At 48.2% G+C, this 26254-nt stretch overlaps 1 protein-coding gene across 1 annotated transcript in view; it reads left to right on the top strand.

Annotated features, from left to right (window-relative positions):
• Positions 1 to 22382, top strand: part of PTPN6 (protein tyrosine phosphatase non-receptor type 6) — a 61051-nt gene extending 38669 nt beyond the window's left edge. Inside the window, exons 4-15 of the mRNA XM_056848340.1 lie at positions 5368 to 5590; positions 7342 to 7458; positions 7952 to 8065; positions 11177 to 11273; positions 12006 to 12085; positions 12180 to 12329; positions 13921 to 14052; positions 15134 to 15288; positions 16966 to 17033; positions 17757 to 17908; positions 18910 to 19007; positions 22256 to 22382. Of these exons, the coding sequence (XP_056704318.1) occupies positions 5368 to 5590; positions 7342 to 7458; positions 7952 to 8065; positions 11177 to 11273; positions 12006 to 12085; positions 12180 to 12329; positions 13921 to 14052; positions 15134 to 15288; positions 16966 to 17033; positions 17757 to 17908; positions 18910 to 19007; positions 22256 to 22382 (1513 nt within the window). The remainder of the gene's footprint in view (positions 1 to 5367; positions 5591 to 7341; positions 7459 to 7951; positions 8066 to 11176; positions 11274 to 12005; positions 12086 to 12179; positions 12330 to 13920; positions 14053 to 15133; positions 15289 to 16965; positions 17034 to 17756; positions 17909 to 18909; positions 19008 to 22255) is intronic.
• The last annotated feature ends 3872 nt before the right edge of the window (positions 22383 to 26254 follow it).

Below are 26254 nucleotides of genomic sequence, written 5' to 3'. Positions count from 1 at the left end.
TCTCTTAACAGTCCAGGCCACGCACCTTTCTTCAGTTCTGTGTTTATCCCAAAGGTCCTGGCTGAAAACTACAGAACAATCATAGAGCTCAGAAGTAGATGTAGGGTTGCCAATCTCCAGGTAGTAGCTGGAGATCTCCTGCTATTAAAACTGATTTCCAGCCGGTAGAGATTAGTTCTCCTGGAGAAAATGGCTGCTTTGGCCATTGGACTCTATGGCATTGAAGACCCTCTCCTCCCCAAACCCCACCCTCCTCAGGCTCCGCCCCCAAAACCTCCCGCTGATAGCAAAGAGGGACCTGGCAACCCTAAGTAGATGTCATTTATATATATAATTGAGAGAGAGAGAGAGAGAGTGAGTTACGGGGAGAATCAGTCTGGCGTCTGAATGTACTTTTTATAAAAAGCGTGGGTGGGGAAGTCCACGAAACTTCAGAGGGGGTTTCTTGCTCTTGAAAGTGAAAAGCACATTGTCTGCCACTGGAGATCGGTCACCTGACCAGAAACCTTGGTGTATAGAAGGCCCTGGGGAAATCTCCACAAAGGATGTCGTTTTTGAGAGGGCAACATCTGCTGCTGCTTCCACATTTTAGACTACCGATGATTATTCTTCGGGAATGCCTCTACAGCTGGCCAACTCCCTGGTCTTTTCTTAAAAGTAGTTTTAATGGCCCCAATCTCCTAAGCATTCATGCCGAAGGATCAAAACCTTTTGCTTACGTAAAAGGTAACTGTTTCATGCGTGTGGATAACCTTTAGCTTGGAAAGAAGGAAGTTAAGGGGAGACATGGTAGAGGTCTATAAAATTATGTATGGTATGGAGAGAGTGGACAGGGAGAAGCTTTTCTCCTCCTCTCATAATACTAGAACGCGGGGTCATCTGCTGAAGCTGGAAGGTGAGAGATTCAAAACAGATAAAAGGAAGTATTTCTTCACACAACGCATAGTTAAATTGTGGAACTCCCTGCCCCAGGATGTAGTGATGGCTGCCAACTTGGAAGGCTTGAAGAGGGGAGTGGACCTGTTTATGGAGGATGGGGCTGTTTATGGAGTCTTGCAGAGAAGGATTTTGAACATCCCACCCCTACTGAAGTCTCCCGGCTTCTTCCTCCAATGGTTCCTCTCCAAGCAACTGTGGGTTGTCGCACAGGGGTCCCACATTGCTATTCAGTGAGCCACAGTGTGAGCAATTCGTTTCAGTTCCCCTCGTAGTGTCTTTGCAGGTCGAACAATACATGACGTGATGCATAAACGCGTAAGAAAGCCCTTTTCTTCTTTTTTATTTTTTTTTAAAGGAACGACGACTTTAGGAGGTGGGAATTTCAAGGAGAGAAGCTGTGCATGTGTTTATGCGCACACACACTTCACTCTTTCCCCACCGACAGCCTTTTCTGCCCTTGATTGGCCAGCTGTGTGCTGTTTTGCCCCTTGCAGTGTTCAAAATGTGCTTTTGTTGATCATTTCTACTTGGCTCCTAACAGTGTGTGCTTATTTTCCTTGAGGAATAGAACCATAGAATCATAGAGTTGGAAGGGACCACCAGGGTCATCTAGTCCAACCCCCTGCACAATGCAGGAAATTTACAACTACCCAACCCCAACACCCCCAGTGACCCCTACTTCATGCCCAGAAGATGGCCAAGATGCCCTACCTTTCATGATCTGCCTAAGGCCATAGAATCAGCATTGCTGACAGATGGCTATCTAGCCTCTGCTTAAAATCCTCCAGGGAAGGAGAGCTCACCACCTCCTGAGGAAGCCTGTTCCACTGAGGAACCGCTCTGACTGTTAAAAAATTCTTCCTAATGTCTAGACGGAAACTCTTTTGATTTAATTTCAACCCGTTGTTTCTGGTCTGACCTTCTGGAGCAACAGAAAACAACTTGGTACTCTCTTCTATATGACAGCCCTTCAAGTACTTGAAGATGGTTCTCATATCCCCTCTCAGTCTTCTCCTTTTCAGGCTAAACATACCCAGCTCCTTCAACCTTTCCTCATAGGACTTGGTCTCCAGACCCCTCACCAGCTTTGTTGCCCTCCTCTGGACACTTTCCAGCTTGCCTACATCTTTCTTAAATTGTGGTGCCCAAAACTGAACACAGTACTCTAGGTGAGGTCTAACCAGAGCAGAGTAAAGTGATACCAGCACTTCACGTGATCTGGACACTATACTTCTGTTGATACAGCCCAAGATCGCATTTGCCTTTTAAGCTACCCCATCACACTGCTGACTCATGTTCAGTGTTTGGTCTACTAAGACCCCAAGTCACACACACTACTGCTCTAAGAGTTGTTGGAAAGTGGAATTGGCTACCTAGGGAGGTAGTGAGCTCCCCCTCACTGGCAGTCTTGAAGCAGAGGCTGGACAAGCACTTGTCAGGGATGCTCTAGGCTGATCCTGCATTAAGCAGGGGGTTGGACTAGATGGCCTGTATGGCCCCCTTCCAACTATATGGTTCTATGATCTCCCATCTCTTTGCACTTCTTTTAAAAGCATCCTCCAGGAGAGGATTAGATTGGGACCCCAGCCCTCGGGGGATGGGGATTAACCCTTTCCTCCAGGCCTTTTCTGTGATATAAATTCCACTACCAACCCTTACAGGCTAACTGGGAGCAAAGTGAATCAAACGACAGACCAAAGAGCAGGAGACAGTACAATTTAGTTCCCCCTGCTCCTCCCCGCCCTCGCTCCGGTTTTGTTTTAAAAGACGCTCCAATTTCTTTACATACAATAGGAGCTGGGGGTGGGGGATTTGTGCCAGGAAAAATGGACCACTGCTTTTACATGACACCTAAGACGCAATCTCGGAGCGTATTCAAATTTTCCGCCTTGCACAGAGAGTATCGGATCCATCCTCGTTGCTCATCGTTCACCCTGTCCTTGTTTGGTTTCGTGGGTGGGTGTTTGCTGCGGGTGAAGCCTTCACTCCTGCTTCTATTCTCTCCTGAATGCAAAGCAGGCAAGCTGTGTATTGTGTGTGGGGGGGAGGAAATTCTGGTTCTCTGCTACTAATTCCCTACCCCAGTCTCTGCAGTCTGCTTGCCTGCCACTTGGCACAGTCAAAGCGTTTGCCCGTGTTATTCCCTGCGGTGTAGGCTTGCGGCCTATCATGGGGGGTGGGAGTCTGGATCTCTACCTCTGTCACCCCTCAGCCTGTGCAATCCCACCAGCCTGGAAGTGGGTGTAAAGATAAGTGCTGCCCCTGCAAAGCTGGAGCAGCCCCAGATGTGAAAGTAACTCACAAAGGAGAGCCGTCCCCAAATTACTGTGATGGTGTAACAATTGGCAAAATTTTGAAATTGCTGTACAGCAAAATGCCAGATGGAACGAAGCTGTTCAGCCGAAACAAGAGCAAATTGTTCTGGTTGGATAACGTCCCTGTCAGGCACACACATACAGAGCCAACGTGGTGTAGTGGTTAAGAGCGGTGGTTTGGAACAGTGGACTCTGATCTGGAGAACTGGGTTTGATTCCCCACTCCTCCACATGAGCGGCAGGTGCTAATCTGGTGAACTGGGTTGGTTTCCCCACTCCTCCACATGAAGCCAGCTGGGTGACCTTGGGCTAGTCACACTCTCTCAGCCCCACCCACCTCACAGGGTGTCTGTTGTGGGGAGGGGAAGGGAAGGTGATTGTAAACCGGTTTGAGTCTCCCTTAAATGGTAGAGAAAGTCAGCATATAAAAACCAACTCTTCTCCTTCTACTTTCCCCTTGCTGTCCTTCCACCTCCCAGGAAAATGAAAGGCAGACAGAAAGGTGAGGTTTCCAATAGTTATTTAGTGTTGGAAATTACTGCAATCTGATTATATTAACTGTATTAAACAGTGGGAGTTATGTGGGTTGAAATTCGATGCATTATGATCTGAATCCTCATACCTAATTCACAACAAAACCTTTTAAAATAGGATAAAAGTGTCTTTCACAAAGCACCTCGGTAGGACCCCAAATTCTCCCAAAGCCCACCACACTGAGAAGGATTAAAATATATTATTTATTAAAATCGTTTTAGACTAGCTTTGTCCATGAAAACAAAGATACAAAGAAGTTGACAATATGTATACACAATGAACGATAAACTCATCTCATTAAAACAACAATAAATAATATAACCACACACCAGTGAATAACAGCTTATCAGCATCATTCACCTGTGCTTGGAGTCTGAATCCCTCAGTTCACGCGAAGGACTCACATTACTACTTTCCATAGCGTGGACAGTGCGTTAACATTTCCCTAACGGGGGAAGGAGGGAAGAAGAAGGTTGGTTTTTATATGCCGACTTCCTGTACCTTTTAAGGAGAATCAAACTGGCTTGCAATCTTCTTCCATTCCTCTCCCCACAACAGACACCTCGTGAGGTAGATGGGGCTGAGAGAGTTTGGAGAGAACTGTGACTAGCCCAAGGTCACCCACCTGGCTTCATGTGTAGGAGTGGGGAAACCAACCCAGTTCACCAGATTAGAGTCAGCCACTCATGTGGAGGGGTGGGGAATCAAATCTAGTTCTCCAGATCCTCTACTCATGTGGAGGAGTGGGGAATTAAACCAGGTTCACCAAATTAGAGTCCACCACTCTTAACCACCACACCATGCTGGTCTGGTGTAGCCTGATCTTGTCAAATCTTGGAAGCTAAGGTGGGTTGGTACTTGGATGGGAGACTGCCAAGGAAGACTCTGCAGAGGAAGGCAATGGCAAAGCATCTCCACATCTCCCTTACCTTGAAAGCCCCTTCCTGGGATTGCCACAAGTTGGTTACAACTTGATGGCATTTACGTACATACATAACTGTGGGGAGAGCCTCTCCTCTGTAGGGCAGTATGCCAGTCATTAGTGGCACAGGGGGTGACTCGCTTTGCTTTTGGGGTTCACACCATCACTGGGTACTGTGGGTTGGATCCAGCCAGTGGTGGTTTGGTCCCAGGAGGGTATGGTTGGGGCAACCATGTACCTTGATCTGCCCCTGCTTCCATGCCCCCCCAGCCAGCGTGGTGTAGTGGTTAAGAGCGGTGGTTTGGAGTGGTGGGCTCTGATCTGGAGAACCGGGTTTGATTCCCCACTCCTCCCCATGAGCAGCGAACGCTAATCTGGTGAACTGGATTTCCCCCACCCCCCACTCCTACACACGAAGCCAGCTGGGTGACCTTGGTCTAGTCACAGCTCTCTCAGCCCCACCTACTTCACAGGGTGCCTGTGGTGGGAAGGGGAAGGGAAGGGGATTGTAAGCCGGTTTGATTCTTCCTTAAGTGGTAGAGAAAGTTGGCATATAAAAACCAACTCTTCTTCTTCATCATCATGCTTTAAGGAGAGCTACCGCCTCTTTCCCAGGGCCGCTTTCCTCTCCTTTTCTGAACTCTCCCTTCTCGCCAGGTGGTATCATGGGCATCTTTCCGGCCCGGCAGCGGAGGCCTTGCTTCAGGCCAAGGCCACACCATGGACTTTCTTGGTGCGCGAGAGCCTCAGCAAGCCTGGGGATTTTGTGCTGTCGGTCCTGACTGACCAGCCTAAATCCGGGATGGACGCCGCACCGACCGGAGCTACCAGCGCACCCAAAGAACGACGCAGAGTCACTCACATCAAGGTCATGTGTGAGGTGAGAAATTGAGTCGGGAGTGGGAGGGTGGAGACAGAAAATACCTTCCTGCCCATAGAGCACAAAGCCCCCCCACCCCAGGCATGGGGTTGCCAGCTCCGGGTTGGGAGGTTTTGGGGGCAGAGCCTGAGGAGGGCGGGGTTTAGAGAGGGGAGGGACTTCAATGCCATAGAGTCCAATTGCCAACTCGGCCATTTTCTCCATGGGAACCAATCTCTATCGGCTGGAGATCAGGTGTAATAGCAGGAGATCTCCAGCTAGTACCTGGAGGTTAACGTCTAGTACCAAATTAGCTAGTATATCAATCAAGATAGCACTTATGGCCAAACAATGCAAAAGTAAGCACACTTATGCCAAAACAGTGTATTAGACTATTATAACCAAAAGCTAGACATACAGTTATAACATTTCCAATACTATAACATGTACTATTTGCAAACCAAAGAGGTTGAGCTGGAATAAGTTAAAATTAGAAATATATAAATTTTAATAAGGTGCACATGTAGATTAAAAGCATAAAACTCCTAGTAAAGGCAAAAACATACACATTCAGTATATACAAACATAAACAACTGCGATGTACAATCTTTCTTTGACCAATATGAGATCCAAAAAGGACATGTACTATGCCAAATATCATAGTCCACAGCTCATTCAAGATATAAGCCCATTCTTTCAAAATGTCCATTGATATCAAGATTAGTAATAATAACTTTCTATTCCTTGGCTCCACCATAAACCAAAAGGGAGACTGCTGCCAAGAAATCAGAAGGAGATTGAGACTGGGAAGGGCAGCCATGAAGGAGCTAGAAAAGAATCTTAAGTGTAAGGATGTGTCACTGGCCACCAAGATCAGGTTAATTCATGCCATCGTATTTCCTATAACTATGTATGGGTGTGAAAACTGGACATTGAAGAAAGCTGATAGAAAGAAAGTAGATCCCTTTGAAATGTGGTGTTGGAGAAGAGGGTTACAGATCCCCTGGACTGCCAAAAAAAACAAATCAGTGGCTTATTGATCAAATCAAGCCTGAACTGATCCTAGAAGCTAAAATGACTAAACCGAGGCTATCGTATTTTGGTCACATCAGGAGACGACAAGAGTCACTGGAAAAGACAGTCATGCTAGGAAAGGTTGAGGACAGCAGGAAAAGAGGAAGACTGAACAAGAGATGGATGGACTCAATGAAGGAAGCCACGGCCCTCAGTTTGCAAGATCTGAGCAAGGCTGTCAAAGATAGGACATTTTGGAGGACTTTCATTCATAGGGTCGCCATGAGTCGGAAGCGACTTGACAGCACTTAACACACACACACACACAATGATAACTTTATAAACGTCCATAGATGCCAAAAGTAATGGGTTTCTGGTAGTTTATTCCCGTTTCGCTTCTGCTTCTTCAATCCTGGCAGTCCTATGGTGAAGAATTAATCCTGGAACCTTTGTTCCAGAGGTCGGCGTGTAGCCCTTCTCTACTGGTGGATGGCTGGCAACCCTAGTGAGGCGGCTTTAAGCCCCTCTTCCCGTGTGTCACAATCCCAATCCAGATTGAACCCCTTCACTCCCGGGAATTTCCAAGCACGGGATTCCCTCTGCACGCCTGCCGACAGTCCAGATGATAAACATGAGGACTTTGTCATGCGTGAATCAACCCGCAGAGAGTACCGTAGCATTGCAAGGATAATAATAGACGAGCAAGAGCTGTTTCATATATCTGGAACATGAATAACACCCTTTTTAATTCCTTCCAGAGGGGGAGGTACACTATCGGAGGCCAAGAAAAGTTTGGAAGCTTGGCTGACTTGGTGGATCATTTTAAGAAGACGGGAATTGAGGAGGTGTCTGGATCCTTTGTGTATCTCAGACAGGTAAATACAGAGGTGTACACACCATTTTATTTGTCTTTATTTGCTTCTTTGTTTAGTTTCTTCCTCTCATTTTTTTTTAAATTCTGCTTTATCTCTTTCCTTAGATACTAATTGCCCCTGCTGTTCCTCCTGCCACCTCTTAGGGACAATTAGCTGCTAAGGGGTTTTCCGCATGGGGTTCTTTCGTCAGTTCTGGCCCCATACTGCTTCAGTTTATCCCCTGATTTCCACATGCATTTTTCTGCCTTTAGTTTTCAATTTGGGTTTTTTTGTCCTCTTCGTTCTCCAGATCAGAGTCCACCGCTCCAAGCCACCGCTCTTAACCCCACTACACCACGCTGGCTCTATGTGATGCTCATGCTTGCATGAGCCAGCCCTTAGAGACGGGGATGCCGCAGGGCTCTGCTCTCTGGCCCTGCCCTTGACTCCTGGCGTGAAGAAAAAGGTTTCTTTGTGCCATCCAACTTCTCATCCAAATTCTTTCCTTCCTCAGCCTTTCAACGCCACCCGAGTGAACGCAGCTGACATTGAGAACCGGGTGCAAGAACTCAACAAAAGAAGCCAAGCGGAAGAGACAGCCAAAGGCGGCTTCTGGGAAGAGTTTGATGTGAGTGTAGAGGGGACTTGGGGATAGGGTTGCCAGGTCCCTCTTCGCCACTGGCAGGAGCTTTTTGGGGCGGAGCCTGAGGAGGGCGGGGTTTGGGGAGGGGAGGGGCTTCAATGCCATAGAGTCCAATGGCCCAAGCGGCCATTTTCTCCAGGTGAACTGATCTCTATTGGCTGGAGATCAGTCGTAATAGCAGGAGATCTCCAGCTAGTACCTGGAGGTTTAGCAAAACCAAAACAAAAGCACCTCCGTGCCTATACCTTGGTGGTTTGGAAATTAGCATGGGTAAAAGGTACACAAATGCTCAGAGCCAGTTAGCAAAATACAAATATTATTAGGTGCTTAGACAAAAAAGACAAACTGTGTGAAGCAAATGTTCTTAACAACTGTGACTAAACAATATACAATATATACATGGAATAATTCATTTGGTGGGCAAAAAGTCCTCTTCTTAAATATTTCAAAGATGATCCGTTCCAATGGTATAAGTTATTCACAGGTATCAATCCAACAGGTATGGATCCAAAGTTTTATGGATCAAAACATGGGGGACGGCCGTTTCACCTTGGTTTCTTCAGCCCCATATTATTTCCTTTATTTCCCCCTCCCTCCCATCTTCAATTTTCCCCAGATGGGAGGGAGGGGGAAATAAAGGAATTATTTGGGGCTGAAGAAACCAAGGTGAAACGGCCGTCCCCCATGTTTTGATCCATAAAACTTTGGATCCATACCTGTTGGATTGATACCTGTGAATAACTTATACCATTGGAACGGATCATCTTTGAAATATTTAAGAAGAGGACTTTTTGCCCACCAAATGAATTATTCCATGTATATATTGTATATTGTTTAGTCACAGTTGTTAAGAACATTTGCTTCACACAGTTTGTCTTTTTTGTCTAAGCACCTAATAATATTTGTATTTTGCTAACTGGCTCTGAGCATTTGTGTACCTTTTACCCGTGCTAATTTCCAAAGTACCTGGAGGTTGGCAACCCTACTCGGGGAATGCATTCTTACCGGGCCTAATCCCCATCCCAGAGTCTAAGGGAGTCGTGCCCTGTATCCTAGAGTTGCCAACTCTGGGTTGGGAAATTCTTGGAGATTTAGGGGTAGAGTGCAGGGAGGGTGGGGTTTGGGGAAGGGAGGGACCTCGACAGGGTATGATATCAGAGACCACCCCCCGAAGCAGCCATTGTCTCCTGGGGAATTGATCTCTGTAGTCTGGAGATCAGGTGTAATTTTGGAAATCTCTAGGCCCCACTTGGAGGTTGTCTCCATCCTTCTCTTGGAAGCTTTGACCTCTAATGGCATAAATCTCTGCTCCTCTCACGGCAACCCTTCTCATGAGAAAGGCCCTGCCTGCTCCATTTTCCACTGAGAACTTCTGCGTTGAGCCACGTATTTCCTCCAGGGACTGACGAATCCTGGACCCAAGCTAGGGATAGGGGAGGCACAGAGAGAGAGGTTGCAGTTGAGGGAGAAGAAGAGCTGGTTTTATATGCCGACTTTCTCTACCACTTAAGGAAGAATCAAACCTGCTTGCAATCATCTTCCCCTCCCCAGAACAGACACCCTGAGAGGTAGGTGGGGCTGAGAGAGCTGTGACTAGCCCAAGGTCACCCAGCTGGCTTCATGTGTAATTGCGGGGAAACCAACCCGGTTCACCAGATTAGTGTCCGCTGCTCATGTGGAGGGAGTGGGGAATCGAGCCCGGTTCTCCAGATCAGAGTCCACCACTCCAAACCACCACTATTAACCACTACACCACCCTGGTTCTTAGTTAAGTGGGCCTAAGGGTAAACCTACATGTATGGAGATGGGAACTCAGGTATCTGCTGAGCCATTGGGAAGCAACTCCAGCAAAGGCAAAAAAAACCCTTTCCCCAGAAACCCTCCCCTGGAAATCTTTTGGGAAATTGAAATATATGCAATACTTACTGCCTATCAAACATGAAGAAGAAGAGCTGGTTTTTATATGCCGATTTTCTCTACCACTTAAGGAAGAATCAAACTGGCTTACAAACACTTTCCCCACCCCCCACAACAGACACCCTGTGAGGTTGTTGGGGCTGAGAGAGTGTGACTAGCCCCAGGTCACCCAGCAGGCTTCATGTGTAGGAGTGGGGAAACAAATCCAGTTCATCAGATTAGCCTCCGCCGCTCAAGTTGAAGGAGTGGGGAAATCAAACCCGGTTCTCCAGATCAGAGCCCACCGCTCCAAACCACCGCTCTTAACCACGCTGGCACCACGCTGCAGGGGAAAGGAGTCCCGGTTTCTGAACCTGAGTCAACTTCCCTAAGGAATTCTTATAGGAAGCTTCACAGAAGGCAGCCTAACTGGGACCATGGGCATGCTCACCTACATTCACACTACTTAATTATTTTAATTATCATTTCTTTAACCTCACATGTGCACACCACTTTGCAAAAATAGTGAGCTACAGGACAGGACCCCATTCCAAAGATCTTATAAACAAAAGAAGACAACTGGGTGGAGGAGGAGACCAGGCAGGGAATAAATATTTTAAATAATAAATACAAAAGAAATAACTGGGGCCCATCACGCTAGAAGATCCCTTTCCTTGGATTGAAGACAAAACAAACAAACAAACAAAAAACAAAAACAGCAATTGGTGCAAGGAGAAAGTATTTAATAATTAAATTGCCCCTACACATTTCGCATACGCTTCGTCAGGGAGATCTTTCTTAACTCAAGTTCCCCCTGAGGAAGCCTATGCAAAACGCATAGGGGCAATTTAATTATTAGATATTTTTCCCTTGCACCAATTGCTGTTTTTCTGTCTTCCTTCAGTTTGGTGCAGCTCTCTTTTCTTTTGTCCCTTCCTGATCAAGAAAAAGATTGCCTGTCGAAACCCAAGGAAACAAAAAGAACCTTTTACAATCGGTATGCGGGCCAAACACTAGGCAACAAAGCCTGCCATGAGAACATTTATGAAATCCAGCAACTCCCCGCATGTGACGAATTCATACATTCGTACTTTTGGATCTCCTTGTGACACGCCCACACCCCAAACCCTCACCCTTTAGTTTTGCATGGTGTTGTTAAAAACCCCTCTTCCCTCTCCTCCTTCCCTCTTCCTCTTTCAGAGCTTGCAGAAACAAGACTCAAAGAACCTGTATGATCGGCACGAGGGCCAGAGGCCGGAGAACAAAAGCAAGAACCGCTATAAGAACATCTTGCCCTGTGAGTCTGCACAAAAGAGAAAAGGCTAGGCTAGAAACTTTCTCCCTGATGTAATAACTTTTCTGCTTATAGGGAGGAGAGAGGGATTTTTAAAGAAAAAATGGGGGAGCATTCTCTCCCCACCGATTGCAGTGTGTAGTGGTTCATTCTAGGTCTGTGTGTCCTCAGTTCCATTGCATGAATAGATTCAGCCAAAAGAATGGTCAAAAAGAGGTGGGCTTTTCTAAAGAATGATGAAAGGCAGCCAAAGACAGCTGCGGCATTAACAGAAGCTACTTTTGAGGCATGAGAAAGCCTCTGCTGAAAATGGAAATTAAAAATCAGCGGCAGGCTTACTTCTATAAAAGGCTTCTGCCCATTTGATGAAAAAAATGGTAAAGGTAGTCCCCTGTGCAAGCACCGGGTCATTCCTGACCCATGGGGTGACGTCACATCCCAACGTTTACTAGGCAGACTATGTTTAAGGGGATGGTTTGCTATTTCCTTCCCCAGTCATCTACAGTTTACCCCCAGCAAGCTGGATACTCATTTTACCAACCTCGGAAGGATGGAAGGCTGAGTCAACCTTGAGCCGGCTACCTGAACCCGACTTCCGTCGGGATCCAACTCAGGTCGTGAGCAGAGCTTGGACTGTAGTACTGCAGCTGACCACTCTGCACCATGGGGCTCCATTTGGTGAAAAGAAGGGAGCAATTCCTCGGTGTGCTGATATCTCTCTCTATGCCGTTCTAGTTGACCACTCTCGAGTCATCCTCCAAGACAGAGACGTGAACGTTCCTGGGGCGGATTACATCAACGCCAATTACATCAAGGTGAGGAGGAAGGCCCCCCTGGCACGTCTGGAGGGTGGCGGTAGGATGGATTTCCTCCAAGCCCTCCTTATTTCCCCCGCCTGTTCCTTCACAGAACCAGCTCTTTGGCCCCGAGGAGTTCAGCAAAACCTACATCGCCAGCCAGGGCTGCCTGGATGCCACCAGCAACGATTTCTGGCAGATGATGTGGCAGGAGAATTCGCGCATCATCGTGATGACCACCCGGGAAGTGGAGAAAGGAAGGGTAAAAGGGGGCCAGGGAGGGCCCTTTACTCTCTAGCGCTAACCACCTCCCCTGCTCCGAGTTCCCACCTGCTTTATTTTTCGTTCCTTCTTCAGTCTGCATCTTCTGCAGGCGTGCCTAAAACAGCCCCAAGACCGTTTTCCTAGTCTGAGGGCCTCCCTGAATATTGCTGTGGCTCAGTGGTAGAGCATCTGCTTGGCCAGCAGAAGGTCCCAGGTTCAATCCCTGGCATTTCCAGTTAAAGAAACCAGGCAAGGAGGTGATGTGAAAGACCTCTGCCTGAAACCCCGGGGAGTCGCTGCTGGTCTGAGTAAACAATACTGACTTGGATGGACCAAGGGTCTGATTCAGTATAAGGCAGCTTCATATGTTCATGTGCATTCAAGCATGACGCATAAAAACCCGCCTGCCCACTTCTTTGCTGCAGAGAGGCTGTGGAGGGGTCAGTTTAGAGCACAGGAGCGGCTGTAGGCCTCTTTCCTGCCCACAGTTTTCCTGATGAAGAAGAAGAAGAAAAGTTGGGTTTTATACCCTGCTTTTCTCTACCTTTAAGGAGTCTCAAAGTGGCTTACAATCGCCTTCCCCTCCCCTCAACAGACACCTTGTGAGGTAGGTGGGGTTGAGAGGATTGGGAGAGAACTGTGACTAGCCCAAGGCCATACAGCAGGCTGCATATGGAGGAGTGGGGAATCAAACCCAGTTCTCCAGATTCGAATCTGGTGTTCTTAACCACTGTGCCACGCTGGCTCTCTGAAAATAGCTGGCAGGCTGACAATGGTATAAGAACCTGTAGTGAAAGAGTATTGTGGGGTATGGGTTGATTTTCAGTGGAGCTAGAGCAACTGCCCTATGAGGAGCAATTAAAACTCTTAGGGCTGTTTAGCTTGGAAAGAAGGCTGTTAAGGGGAGACATGATAGAGGTCTATAAAATTATGCCTGGTATGGAGAGAGTGGACAGGGAGAAGCTTTTCTCCTTCTCTCATAATACCAGAACATGGGGTCATCTGCTGAAGCTGGAGGGTGGGAGATTCAAAACAGACAAAAGGAAGTATATCTTCACACAACGCATAGTTAAACTGTGGAACTCCCTGCCCCAGGATGTGGTGATGGCTGCCAGCCTGGAGGGCTTTAAGAGCGGAGTGGACATGTTCATGGAGGAGAGGGCTATCCATGGCTGCTAGTAATAATGGATACTAGTCATGATGCATACCTATTCTCTCCAGGATCACAGGAGCATGTCTATTAGGGGCTTTGGAGCATAGGCAGGACAATGCTGCTGCAGTCGTCTTACTTGTGGGCTTCCTAGAGGTACCTAGTTGGCCACTGTGTGAACAGACTGCTGGATTTGATGGGCTTTGGTCAGCATGGCCAGCATGATCCAGCATGGCCGTTCTTATGTTCTTATCCACCCCCCTCCAAAAATGTGCTTCTTGTCTTACCCAAACTCCTCTGGCTTTTCTTGAAACGCTTCCAGTGTTTCACCTGCAACTCAATCTGCAAATTTGCTTCCTGTTTTTCTGCCTGTGAAGGTGCCACGGTTAACCTACTTCTTCCAGTCTCTCACGAATTTGTCCTGTTTTCCTCCGGACAGAACAAGTGCGTCCCCTATTGGCCAGAGGTGAGAGGCAGCAAAGAGTACGGCCCCTACATAGTGGAGAACACTGGCGAACATGATGCGCTGGAGTATAAACTCCGACACCTCCGTCTTTCACCCATCAGTAATGTGAGTGAGGCCGGCATGGTAGCGAAAGTGTCCATTGGGGCATTTTGGAACACGAGGGGAAGGGCCAGAGGAAAATGCCAGTTTGGGGAAATACTTGCATGGGGAGTCGTTTTGTGCATGTGAAGGATGGACTCTTCCTCAATCATCTGGAAGCGGAACTGAAAGTGGGATTCCATCAGGCACTTGATAGCAATGCTGATGCTATGAACATAGGCAGTTCATGAGAGGGAGGGCATCTTGGCCATCTTCTGGGCATGGAGTAGGGGTCACTGGAGTGTGTGGGGGAGGTAGTTGTGAATTTCCTGCATTATGCAGGGGGTTGGACTAGATGACCCTGGTGGTCCCTTCCAACTCTGTGATTCTATGACGGCACTCAGAGAGCCCTATATGACGGAAAGAAGTTCTCTTCTCACCCCTGGGGCACAGAAATTTCTTTGCCTCATTTACACCCCGCTTTTCTCCCTTGTACAGACCCAGAGTAGCTCACATCATTCTCACCTCCCATTTTATCCTGTGAGGTAGTTAAGGTTGAGGCTGGCCCGAGGTCACCCAGCGAACGTCCATGGCAGTGGAGATTTGAACCCGGGCCTCTCAGCTCCTAGTCCATCTGCTACGCCGGCTTACATAGTGATTTTCGTTCATCTGAGGATCCCAACTGGCTAGCCCTTACCTAGAGACCTCCAGAAGAACAAGACAATCCTTACCATCGATGGGAGGTCTGTGGGTAAGGGCCAGCCATTTGGTATCCTCAACCGAACAAAGATCACAATGTGGTCTGCCAGCGTGGTGTAGTGGTTAAGAGCAGTGGTTTGGAGCGGTGGAGTCTGATCTGGAGAACCGGGTTTGATTCCCCGCTCCTCCACCTGAGCGGCGGAGGCTAACCTGGTGAACTGGGTTGGTTTCCCCACCCCTCCACACGAAGCCAGCTGGGTGACCTTGGGCTAGTCACAGTTCTCTCAGCCCCACCTACCTCACAGGGTGTCTGTTGACGCTGAGCACAAGGGGGACAGCAGGGAGGGGTGAGGGATAGGGGGAAGAGTGGCAGACTGCTGAGTCAGGTTATGTTGTGGTCCCTCTGTAGGGCGAGGCGGTGCGAGACATATGGCATTACCAGTACCTGAGCTGGCCGGACCATGGAGTTCCCAGTGAACCCGGTGGCGTCCTGGGCTTCTTGGACCAGGTGAATCAGAAGCAGGAGAGCATCCCGGGGGCCGGACCCATCGTGGTGCACTGCAGGTGAGCCGAAGTGGCACCGATCCGGCGTTCTAAGGGGAAAGACGTGTGTTTTTTTCTCCCCACGGTGCATGATTAGTCCACGGAATTCACTCCCACAAAATGCGGTGGTGGCCACTAGGTTTTTTTTGAAGGCGTTAAACGAAGAACAAGACACTCCTTAGGATCTTTCTAGTATGTTTTTATCCTGCCATTCATCTTGCCCCAGAAGGTCGGACCAGAACCAATGGGTTGAAATTAAATCGAAAGAGTTTCTGTCTAGACATTGGGAAGAATTTTCTAACAGTTAGAGCGGTTCCTCAGTGGAACAGGCTTCCTCGGGAGATGGTAAGCTCTCCTTCCCTGGAGGTTTTTAAGCAGAGGCTAGATGGCCATCTGTCAGCAATGCTGATTCTATGACCTTAGGCAGATGATGAGAGGGAGGGCATCTTGGCCATCTTCTGGGCATGGAGTAGGGGTCACTGGGGGCGTGGGGGGGAGGTAGTTGTGAATTTCCTGCATTGTGCAGGGGGTTGGACTAGATGACCCTGGTGGTCACGTCCAACTCTATGATTCCAGTGAGCACATCCAGGGTTCTCGTCCCCGTCTGATCCTCACAATAACCTTGTGAGGTAACAACAACAACAATAACATTAATCTAGAAGCCCCATGGCGCAGAGTGTTAAGCTGCAGTACTGCAGTCAAAAGCTCTGCTCACAACCTGAGTTCGATCCCGACGGAAGTCGGTTTCAGGTAGCCGGCTCAAGGTTGACTCAGCCTTCCATCCTTCCGAGGTCGGTAAAACGAGTACCCAGCTTGCTGGGGGTAAAGGGAAGATGACTGGGGAAGGCACTGGCAAACCACCCCATAAACAAAGTCTGCCTAGGAAACTCCGGGATGTGACGTCACCCCATGGGTCAGGAATGACCCGGTGCTTGCACAGGGGACCTTTACCTTTACCTTTAATATTAATCTTTTATTTATATCCCGCCCTCCCCCAGCAAAGCTGGGCTCAGAGCAGCTCACGTCACAATTAAAATACAGTACAAACACAGTATTGGCTGTCTTAAAATGCGGTTTGAAAATGTGGGGGTCTTAATGTATTTTTTACTTATATTTCTTATATTGTAAGCTGCCTTGAGTTCTGTAAGGTAGAAAGGTGGCTAGTAAGTGTTTTAAAATAAATACCTAAAGGTAGGTCAACTACCCAAAGAGAGCTTCCTGATACTTTGCAGGATTTGAACCTGGGTATCCCAGATCCTAGTCTAAGACTCCAATCGCCATACCATGCTGGCGGTCAATTATATCCTATCTTTCACCCCAAATTGTGGAACTCCCTGCCCCTGAATGTGGGGACGGCTGCCAACTTGGAAGGCTTGAAGAGGGGAGTGGACATGTTCACGGAGGAGAGGGATATCCATGGCTACTAGTCAGAATGGATACTAGTCACTAGTCAGAATGGATACTAGTCACGATGCATACGTGTTCTCTCCAGGATCAGATGAGCATGCCTATCACATTAGGTGCTTTGGAACACAGGCAGGACAACGCTGCTGCAGTCGTCTTGTTTGTGGGCTTCCTGGAGGCCCCTGGTTGGCCACTGTGTGAACAGACTGCTGGACTTGATGGGCCTCGGTCTGATCCAGCAGGGCATTTCTTATGTTCTTTTGTTCATAACCTATATTTGACCCTCTTCCATAGTGCCGGAATAGGCCGCACCGGGACCATCATTGTCATCGATATGGTCATCGATATGATCGCCACAAAAGGTGAGGTAATTTTCATTCTGCTCCACTTCCCGAGGTCAGTTCCATGCCTCAGCTGTTCCTTCCTATGAGGTAGGCTTTAGAGGTCATTCAGCCTGAGGGCAAGAATAACCAAACATCCTCTGTGCAGGAATTCAAACCTGGGTCTCCCAGATCCTAGTCCAACACTTTAATCCACACTGGTTTTATCCAGGTTTTTAACTGAGAGGTTCCATCTTTTTAAGCTGTTTTTGTATTGTCTGCTTCTAGTCCAAGGACTGTCCTGTGCTGTTTTATATTTAATGTTTTGTAAGACACCTTGAGCGAAAGACAAGCTAGAAATTCTCAACTAAACACCCAAGTAAGGCTTCAAACCTATGCATGTTTTTCTGAGGGTAAACCACAATGCACTCAGTGTAGGTAAGCATGTATAGGTCAGGCATCAGTTCAACCTACATGGCAGCAACCCTGCGCACGCTTACTTTGCAATAAACTCCCTTATACTCACGATGGGTAGCCATGTTAGTCTGTCTGCAGCAGTAGAAAAAAGCAAGAATCCAGTAGCACCTTAAAGACTAACCAAAATTTTGTTAGTCTTTAAGGTGCTACTAGACTCTTGCTCTTTTCCCTTATACTCAGCGGGACCCACTTCTGAGTAGGCACGTTCAGGATCACACACTGGTTCGAATCGTACACCCAAACCCCCCTGCCTTCACTGTCCTTCCCTCTTTCCTTTCTGTCCCCCAGGCTTGGACTGTGACATCGACATCCCGAAGGCCATCCAGATGGTGCGGGCCCAGCGCTCAGGCATGGTGCAGACAGAGGCCCAGTACAAGTTCATCTACATGGCCATCAGCCAGTTCATTGAGACCACCAAAAAGAAGCTGGACGTCATGCAGGTCAGGGAGAGGGGGTAGTGCCGGATTTAGAGGAAGAGAGTCCCTAGGCTACTCCGCTTGTGAGGCCCCTCCCAATCCCCCACCCTCATGGCTAGAGGAAGATGGAAGAGTGCTTTAAACAAAATTCAGTGAAGCCAAGGATGACGACGGGCATTTAAAATCCCGCAATTCACAATTCCTCCTCTAAAGGACATAAGATGTTATTGTTAAATACCGTAGTGATTTGGGGTGGGGGGAGCATGAATGTTAAAATTAACACTGTGAAAAACTTTTGCAATGACTGAACGTGGTAAACGTTTTATGGAACAAGCAGGAATTTCTAGGAATATTACTGTTGTTTAGAGACTACAGTGTGTTGTGACAGCTTGTGTACGAAAGGCCTATGACAGTGTCAAAAATATTATACACTTTGGCCGAAGGTCCCCTAGACTTTGAGGCCCTGGGCTTCAGCCTGCCAAGCCTATAGGTAAATCCGGCACTGGATAGGGGGCGGACCCCACATGCCAATATTTGGAACCGTTTGCAGGGTTTTCTTGTGGGAGCACTAGAAAGGGGGCCACTGGGGGAGGAAGGTTTCTGTAGCCCCCCAGTGCGGAGCTCTGAAGGACCTGCTGCAGGAGGAAGAGGAGGAGGCAGCAGCTGGATCATGTTCCGGTAGTACTGCTGGAGACATTGCCTTTCTGCAACTTCCTGGGTCTGGTGTCCAGTTAGCATGCTGCATAACATGCACCGGCCATCTAGAGCACAGGGGGGTGATGCCTCGAAGCACAGCTCGGAACGTACAAGCCCGGTCCGACCCCAAAGCAGCCCCCAGAGACACCTGCCGGGGGGAGCGATCCCTCGTCTCGCCTCCAGCACGGTCGCTGCTGTCTTCATCTAGCTCGAAAGATCAAGGGGTTGGTCCTATCTACCATGGGGCTCTCAGGACACACAGTGGCACACCGCCGTGCCAGCGCCACTGTGCATGTGCAATCCTCTCCTTTCTTTTTTCTTTGCTGCAGTCTTCAAAAGGAAGGCTGAACGAGTGTGAATATGGGAATATCACCTACCCGCCTGCTCAGAAGGCCACGCACACAAAGGCGTCGCGGAAATCCTCCAAGTAAGAAGGGAACTGTTTGCTCTCTCTCTCTCTCTCACACACACACACACAGCAAAGATGAATGCAACATTTCAAATTTGGGTGGGAGGTAGGGCCAGTTCGCCAGCCGCCCCCCTCCACATCATCATAATGAGGGCACCAGTATGCCACAGGAGCCGACCATGCTTCCAGCCGTCAGCAGCACAGGAAAAGACTGCCATCCTTTCCTTGCCCCTGTAGCTGCCAGTGTAGTTCAAGCCAAACCGTTGTGGTGTTGCCCCGGCACTAGCTTGGACCTGGCCTGTGGTGGTCAGTTTGTAGAGCATCTTCTTGGCATGCAGAAGGTCCCAGGTTCAATCCCCAGCATCTCCAGTTAGACTAGACAAGTAGGTGATGTGAAAGACCTCTGCCTGAGACCCTGGAGAGCTGCTGCCAGTCTGAGTAGACAATACTGGAGTATTGTCTGATTCAGTCTGATTCAGCATAAGAAGGCTTCATGTGTTCATGTGGTGCAGGACCAGGAGGGGATGGATGTGCTATCTTGGGGTGGCAAAAAAACACCTTGACTGTTGTTGCTTTTCGGAAGCTGTAGTCCGCACCGCATTGGCTAGTATCCGTAACGTCATTGACTCAGAGTCCGGAATTGTTCGGCAACATTTTTGAAATGTTTGTCCTGCTGCTCAGGTGAAAGGTAAACCCTACTTATGAATAAATTGTGGCGCTTCCTCTTTTTTCCTCTTTCAAATGGCGGAGCAGGGCAAAGCTGGGGTGGGTGGGTGTTGATGACTCGCTAACGTGGCATTTTGATCACTGTTGGAATCATAGAGTTGGAAGGGATCACCAGGGTCATCTAGTCCAACCCCCTGCACAATGCAGGAAATTCACAACTACCTCCCCCCCATACCCCCAGTGACCCCTACTCCATGCCCAGAAGATGGCCAAGACGCCCTCGCTCCCATCATCTGCTTAAGATAATGGAATCAGCATTGTTGACAGATGGCCATCTAAGCTCTCCTTAAAACCTCCAGGGAAGGAGAGCTCACCACCTCCCGAGGAAGCCTGTTCCACTGAGGAATCGCTCTAACTGTTAGAAAATCCTTCCTAATGTCTAGACGGAAAGCTAAGCCGAGCTGGTGCTAGGGCTGCAGACGTAGCAACAACAAAAAGAGGGGGGGGGGAACCTTAAGGTACCCTCAACATAAAATTGTGGGCTAATATCAGTACAAGTGCTTTTGTGAATAATATGTAGTAAATTTAATACAAACACAATAATAATAATAATATAAACAACTTGTATGTAGCCCTGTTCTGGCCTCTATGTATCTGTGCTGAACATGACAAAATAAACATAAAAACACAATTACGACAATAATGTCACAGCTCAGACCAAACGCGTTTCGGCTGTGACGCCTTCTTCAGTGGTCCGAATAATACAATTCTGAATTCTGCCACTGTGAAAGTACATAAATACATGAGAAATTTGCAGTCCTTAGACTGAGTAAAATGACATTTGTCAAGTGTAAAGTCTAAAATTTGTTAATATATATATAAAGGGAACTAGCTGGATGGAATATATATGGGATTGGGAACTAGCTTGTTCTCTGTTGCTCCAGAGACTGGGACACGGAGTAATGGATTTAAACTAAGAGAAAAGCGATTCCACCTAGACATTAGGAAGAACTTTCTGACGGTGAGGGCTGTTCGACGGTGGGATGCGCTGCCTCGGAGGGTGGTGGAGGCCCCGTCTTTGGAGGTCTTTAAGCAGATGCTGGATGGCCATCTGTCGGGAGTGCTTTGATTGTGGGACCCTGCATGGCAGGGGGTTGGACTCGATGGCCCTTGTGGTTTCTTCCAACCTTGTGTGATTTTGTGATTTGTGGAACAGTCCTAGGCCCCTATAGAAGTATACCTTTCACAGTCTCAGTCAACAAGGTGTATAAAATTAAAACGGCCCATTTTAACTTTATACACCTTGATGACTGAGAGACGTTGAAAGGTATGCTTCTATAGGGGCCTAGGACTATAAAGGCAACTCTGGATGGAATATATATTAACCAATTTTAGACTTTACACTTGACGAATGTCATTTTACTCAGTCTAAGGACTGCAGTTTTCTCATACATTTCTGTACTTTTCTGAGCAAAATGACGTTCGTCAAGTAAAGTGTAAAATTGGTTAATATATATTCCATCCAGAGTTGCCTTTATAGTCCTAGGCCCCTACAGACGTATACCTTTCACAGTCTCTCTGTCATCAATGTGTATAAAGTTAAAATGGGTCGTTTTAACTTTATATACCTTGATGACTGAGAGGCTGTGAAAGGTATACTTCTGTAGGGGCCTAAGACTATAAAGGCAACTCTGGATGGAATATATATTAACACATTTTAGACTTTACACTTGACAAATGTCATTTTACTCAGTCTAAGGACTGCAGTTTTCTCATACATTTATATACTTTCACAGTGGCAGAGCTGAATTCGGAATTGTATTATTCGGACCGCTGTCAAAGGCTTCTCAGCCGAAACGCGTTTGGTCTGAGCTGTGACATTGTTTGGAGACACTGTTTTAATTTTGTGTTATGTTTATTTGGCGTGTTCAGCACAGATACCTAGAGGCTAGAACAGGGCTACATACAAGTTGCTTATATTATTATTTTTGTGTTTGTACTAAATTTACTACAGATCATTCACAAAATCACTTGTATCTCACATAAAGCTGCCTTATACTGTATCAGACCCTTTGTCCATAGAAGTCAGTATTGTCTACTCAGGCCAGCAGCGGCTCTCCAGGGTCTCAGGTCAAGGTCTTTCACATCACCTACTTGCCTGGTCCCTTTAACTGGAGATGCCGGGGATTGAACCTGAGACCTACTGCATGCCAAGCAGAGGTTCTACCATTGAACCATGGCCCCTCCCCAAAGTCAGTATTGTCTACTCAGACTGGCAGCAGCTCTCCAGAGTCTCAGGTAGAAGTCTTTCACATCACCTACCTGCCCAGTCCCTTTAAATGGAGATGCCAGGGATTGAACCTGGGACCTTCTGCGAGCCAAGCAGATGCTCTACCACTGAGCTACAGCCCCTCCCTTATCTAGATTAGCCCACGACTTCATGCTGATTCCATACCTTTTGGGTACCTTATCCCAGGGCTGCGGAGTCCTCGGTGGCAGCCCACCGTGGAGCGCAGAACCCACCCATCTTCACCCGCCTCTTTCCTCTGGGTTCACCTTTCCTCAGCTCACCTGCATTCCCTCTTTTCGCCCCACGCCAGGCAGAAGGAGGAGACATCCCTCTACGAGAACTTGGAGAACGCCAAGGGCAAGAAGGAGGAGAGAGAACACAGGCACTTTCTCGCAGGGAAGGAGAAGAAACTGAAGGGCTCCCTGAAGAAAAAATAACCCACCTGTTCAGCATCTCAGAGGGATGGCCAGGTCACCGCACTTGTGGCGGGCTTGGAGTGAAACCCTCGTTCCTTGCTCAGACCTTCTCCCAGAGGTTTCCTGAACTGTGGAGGACCAACCTGAGGCACGGAGGTGGAAAAATCCAATGGCCCCCTTCCTTTCAGCGGGGCTTTGCTCGGGAGGCCTTACCGGTGGGTTGTGCCCCTGTGGGTTCAGGCTGCCTCTCCCTTGCAGACGCCCTGCCTGGATTCCTGGCCCTCCTTTTAATGCAGTGGGGCCTTTTTCTCTCATGCCACACGTGCCTTATTGCTGGCTTTCTAGAGGCATCTCTGATCGGGCTTTGCTGGTGTAAGGGGGAGACTCTGGCTAGGGTTGCCAGGTCCCTCTTTGCCACCGGCGGGAAGAGGGGGTTTGGGGGGGGGGGACTTCAATGCCATAGAGTCCAATGGCCAAAGCGGCCGTTTTCTCCGAGTGAACTGATCTCTATCGGCTGGAGATGGTTGTAATAGTAGGAGATTTCCAGCTACTACCTGTAGGCTGGCAGTCCTAACTTTGGCACACTGATTCCCCAGCACGTTCATGCACTGTGGTAGTCAACAACTGTGACACACTGGCCTCTTCCTCGTCCTCCTCCTCTCTTCGCCCTCTTGCATTCCTTCTTGTCTCAGTAAATCAATTTCCACTTTACAGCCTTAACTCTGAAATAACAGTTCTCTCCTAGCTGCTAAACTACCTGCTTCTGCCCTGCTCTAAGGCTCCAGGTTCTTTTGTTCATCGTGAGCTGGATCCACTTCTTTAGTGAACCGAATGGGCTTACCGTAGAGATTTTTTGCCACTTCTCCCATGGCGCCGTTAAATAATTTTAGACACTGGATTTCATAGTCATAGGGCAGCGGTCCCTGGTTTTTTTTTGAGCCTGCGGGAACTTTTGGAATTATGACCCAGGGTGGTGGGCACAACAAAATGGCTGCCGCAGGAGGTGGAACCAAGCACAACATGGCTGCCACATTGGGCGGAGCCAACCACAAAATGTCAGGGAATGAGGTAGTGCATAACTCGAATAGTAAATCCTCAACTTTTCAGACAGAAGCTTTGTTTAACAGGATGCCTTTTAAAACGAACGTAACGTTTAAAAATATTTGTATTATACACACAGCTGATCTTACCAGGTCCCTCTTCGCCACCGGTGGGAGGTTTTTGGAGAGGAGCCTGAGGGGGGGGGGGGTTGGGGAGGGGAAGGACTTCAATGCCATAGAGTCCAATTGCCAAAGCGGCCATTTTCTCCAGGTGAACTGATCTCGGTCACCTGGAGAGCAGTTGTAATGGCAGGCGTTCTACAGCTAGTACCTGGAGGTTGGCAACCCTACTGATCTCCAATGGCCAATCAGAAATCCTGTTGGGTAAAAGCCCCATCAGCCCCACCCACTTTCTAAACACACAGGAAAGTTGTTGGTGGGCACAGTGTTTGGGGACCCCTGTTGTAGGGGGTCTTTTTTGTCATGAATTTCAGGCATTCAGGAACCATAATTTCATGAATGCCTTGGAGAGGAGGAAGTGGATGAGTCCAGACACAGGTGAGCTGGGCCCAACTCATGCATCTCTAGCTGCAGCCTCCATCTACACCCCCTCCCCACGATGTCACTGCGGTCCTGGATATCTACTTGCACTTTCCCTTCCTCCAGTGGCCCCTACATTTCCCAGCAGTCAAGCACATGAAACTGCCTCATGTTGAATCAGACCCTCGGTCCATCAAAGTCAGTACTGTCTACTCAGGCTGGCAGCAGCTCTCCAGGGCCTCAGGCAGCGGTCTTTCCCATCACCTACCTGCCTAGTCTCTTTAACTGGAGATGCTGGGGATTGAACCTGGGACCTTCTGCATGCCAAGCAGATGCTCTACCACTGAGCCATGGGCCCTCCCTATGGCTCTCCAGGGTCTCAGGCAGGGGTCTTTCACATCACCCTCTTGCCTAGTCCCTTTAACTGGAGATGCCGGGGATTGAACTTGGGACCTTCTGCATGCCAAGCAGATGCTCTAGCCACGGGCCCAGTTACAGGCTTTTGCTCTGTTCACAGACCTTATGCCACTCAGGAGTGATGGGCAAGAGGAACTTCTGCCAATTCTCCAGTCCTGCTAGGGTTGCCAACTCCAGCTTGGGAAATGGCTGGAGATATTGGTAGTGAAGCCTGAGGGGGCAGGGTTTGGGGAGGAGAGGGACTTCAATGGGGTATAATGCTATAGAGTCCCACCTTCCAAAGTGGCCATTTTCTCCAGTGGAATTTCCTTTCGTTTGAATAAGGGCAGCGGCAGGCAATAACGAGCCCTGCCTTACCATGGCCCCACCTACTTTCAAAACAGATAAAAGGGAGTATGTCTTCACACAAAGCATAGTTAAATTGTGGAACTCCCTGCCCCAAGATGTGGTGATGGCTGCCAGCTTGGAGGGCTTTGAGGGGGGTGGACATATTCATGGAGGAGAGGGGTATTCATGGCTGTTAGTTAGAATGGATATTAGTCATGTTGCATACCTATTCTCTCTAGTATCAGAGGAGCATGCCTATTATTTTGGGTGCGGTGGAACACAGGCAGGATAATGCTGCTGCAGTCGTATTGTTCGTGGGCTTCCTAGAGGCACCTGGTTGGCCGCTGTGTGAACAGACTGCTGGACTTGCTGGGCCTGGGTCTGATCCAGCAGGGCCTTTCTCATGTTCTTACTTTCTAAAAAGCTTGGCAGGTACCAAGGGAAGTACCGGTGGGTACCCATGGGCATCATGCTGGGGGACCCGAGTTTATTCCTGCTGCTCGCGTGAACGCGAGCAGCAGGAATAAAGCCGGTTCCCCCAGCATGATGCCCATGGGTACCCACCGGTACTTCCCTTGGGTACCAACCTCACTTGGTACTTCCCTTGGGTACCCACCGGTACAATAAAGCCGGTTCCCCCAGCATGATGCCCATGGGTACCCACCGGTACTTCCCTTGGGTACCAACCTCACTTTGTTGATCCACTTTGGTCTATGCTTCATCAGTAGTGATGGGAATTAATACCCTTGTCAGAGGAAATGGATCGTTGAATATTAATGGTATGAGCGGTAGAAGCTAATTAAGGCTGCACATACTGTAGGTCACATCACCTTTTGATCTGGTCAGCTTGGTTACAAACAATTTAACCCTTGACTGTCTGAAATACAATGAAACTCGGTACCTAAGACCCAACAAGTAGTTCTAGGCCACGCCCTTCAAGCCCACCTCTGCTTAACTGCCAGATTTTCCTGCTGTACTCTGTAAATAATAGATCATTTTCTTTACTTTGTAAATAAATCAGATTTTTGTTGTTGTTTGAGTAGTAAATCTTGTTGTTTCACTGTTGATTTTTCAAGTGGTGGGACTTGGGGGGGGGTGCAGTTTAAAGTACTAGTGGGGTGCCGGGACTTGGGATATGAGCTGTGACTGCTGAAAGACAGTTGACAATAAATTTTGGATTTGGGTCTCTTTTTAAAAACTTGAGTTGGCTTCTTAAATATTGGAATTAAACCAAGCCCTGTTGGAAGATCGATGTGAATAGTCCTTCCTGTGGATCAATGGGAAACATACTTCTGAACCTTTTTTTTTGCATATATGTGTGCACAGAACAGATACCTGCCTACTGTTGACAAGTTACCGTCTGCCAGAACGAATCATATCATTATGAGGCTTGTACCCATCCCCACCAAGAACATTCAAGCACCACAATGCCAGTGTGGTGTAGCGGTTAAGAGCGGTGGACTCTGATCTGGAGAACTGGATTTGTTTCCCCACTCCTCCACATGAAGCCAGCTGGGTGACCTTGGGCTAGTCACACTCTCTCAGCCCCACCTACCTCACAGGGTGTCT

The sequence above is a fragment of the Euleptes europaea genome, chromosome 4 (assembly GCF_029931775.1).
Source record: "Euleptes europaea isolate rEulEur1 chromosome 4, rEulEur1.hap1, whole genome shotgun sequence".
Lineage (NCBI taxonomy): Eukaryota > Metazoa > Chordata > Lepidosauria > Squamata > Sphaerodactylidae > Euleptes > Euleptes europaea.
This window is presented reverse-complemented; position numbering and strand designations above follow the sequence as displayed.